The sequence below is a fragment of the Etheostoma spectabile genome, chromosome 1 (genome assembly GCF_008692095.1).
Source record: "Etheostoma spectabile isolate EspeVRDwgs_2016 chromosome 1, UIUC_Espe_1.0, whole genome shotgun sequence".
NCBI lineage: Eukaryota > Metazoa > Chordata > Actinopteri > Perciformes > Percidae > Etheostoma > Etheostoma spectabile.
Window position 1 is genome coordinate 16,147,462 of NC_045733.1, and position 1,363 is coordinate 16,148,824.

The 1,363-nt window shown below is 39.5% G+C and overlaps 2 protein-coding genes across 7 annotated transcripts in view; both read right to left on the reverse strand.

Annotated features, from left to right (window-relative positions):
- The window catches only part of phka2 (phosphorylase kinase, alpha 2 (liver)), an 18,111-nt gene extending 16,917 nt beyond the window's left edge, over positions 1 to 1,194 (reverse strand). For 2 of the 6 annotated variants that reach the window (XM_032512814.1, XM_032512806.1), the window contains exons 1-2: positions 885 to 1,062; positions 579 to 675 (exon numbers count right to left, since the gene is read on the reverse strand). In XM_032512814.1, the coding sequence (XP_032368705.1) occupies positions 579 to 656 (78 nt within the window). In that variant the 5' untranslated portion in view covers positions 657 to 675; positions 885 to 1,062. Of the gene's footprint in view, positions 1 to 578; positions 676 to 884; positions 1,063 to 1,162 lie in introns of those variants that run through there. The other 4 variants (XM_032512797.1, XM_032512771.1, XM_032512777.1 and 1 more) reach the window with 3 other exon arrangements.
- zrsr2 (zinc finger (CCCH type), RNA-binding motif and serine/arginine rich 2) overlaps positions 1 to 1,363 on the reverse strand; it is a 24,648-nt gene that overhangs the window by 10,001 nt on the left and 13,284 nt on the right. The window lies entirely within an intron of this gene.

Genomic DNA, 1,363 nt, shown 5'->3' on the forward strand with positions numbered 1-1,363 from the left:
GCTGATAGATGATTGATTGAGGAAAAAATAAACAAGAAGCAGACAAACTGAGACTAAAAGTTACATACAATAGAATGTGCAACAATCATTTGACAGCTTTAGTGACTAGTTAGTCTGCACATTATGTACTTGTAATATATAGGTATAATTTCTAAATCATCTGAAAGAGTGAGAGTGTGAGAGAGTGAGTGGCTTATGCAATCATTACCTTCTTACAGAAGTGTAATGTAAACATGTTTGTATGTATATTGTCCTCTATATCTTATACTATTAATACAAAAATGCAACTAACAAATACAAAATGTTGTATTATTATAGATTACCCATTGGTATGTAAAATAGTCCAAATTAGCCCAATCTTTACCATCAGCTATATTAGAATGATACATGGTGATGCATCAATAATTACAACCAATAATTTCTATAAAGGGCCATGCTGCATGATAAGTACTTTCAAGACTAAGTATGTTCAGATGCAAATAGGCTACATTTACATAAGTAAAAGCAGGACTTTTACTTGCAGCTGAATATTTCTACAGTGTGGTATTGCTTCTCTCCTGTATCTGTATGTATCTCACCTGGTGGCACAGGATAGTCTCTTGGACCAGCCTGGCATAGGCATCCAACCTCACTCCTGAGTTACTGCGGCTCCTCATCCTCACTGATCAGTCATCACTGCGCACACAACACAACAAGTTATGGCTTAACAAGTAACTTGGACTATAGGCTACTTATATAACCTTATTTAACCAGGAAGTATCTTGATTAAAATATCTTTACCGAAGGAGACCTGGTCAAGAACACAACAACACCAAAGGCTTCTTGTATAAAATGAATTTCTGATAAATATACCATTACTAAAGGTGGTTAATCACTGAATTTACCCCGCACTGATCCATCCGTCCAGCTGCTGCAGCGCGGGTTTGACCTGAGAGCTTCCCCGCTCTGATGAGGCTGCTGCTCGGCTACAGCTTGCTAGCCGTGACGACACATATTTCACGTTACACTCACACTGTATCCACACACGCACACACACACACACACGCACAGATACACGCATACACATACACGCACACGCAGCCCTGTATCAAACAGCTGGATATGTAGGGTCAGGCGTTAAAAGTGAGAACTCACAGAAAGAGAAAGCGTGCAGAGTACGTACGTGAGAAACTGTACATCCATTCTGAAAAGAAAAAAACATCATGTACTTGTGGTCTGAGTGTTTGACGACAGGGGGTGCCACATCCACTTCTCGTTTCAGGGCACACAACCACAACCCAGATCGATGTAGGTAGACACTTTCCCAAAAAGTGTACAGGCTTACGTATAGTCACCTTTTCATACAATTGAAAAAAAAAAAAAA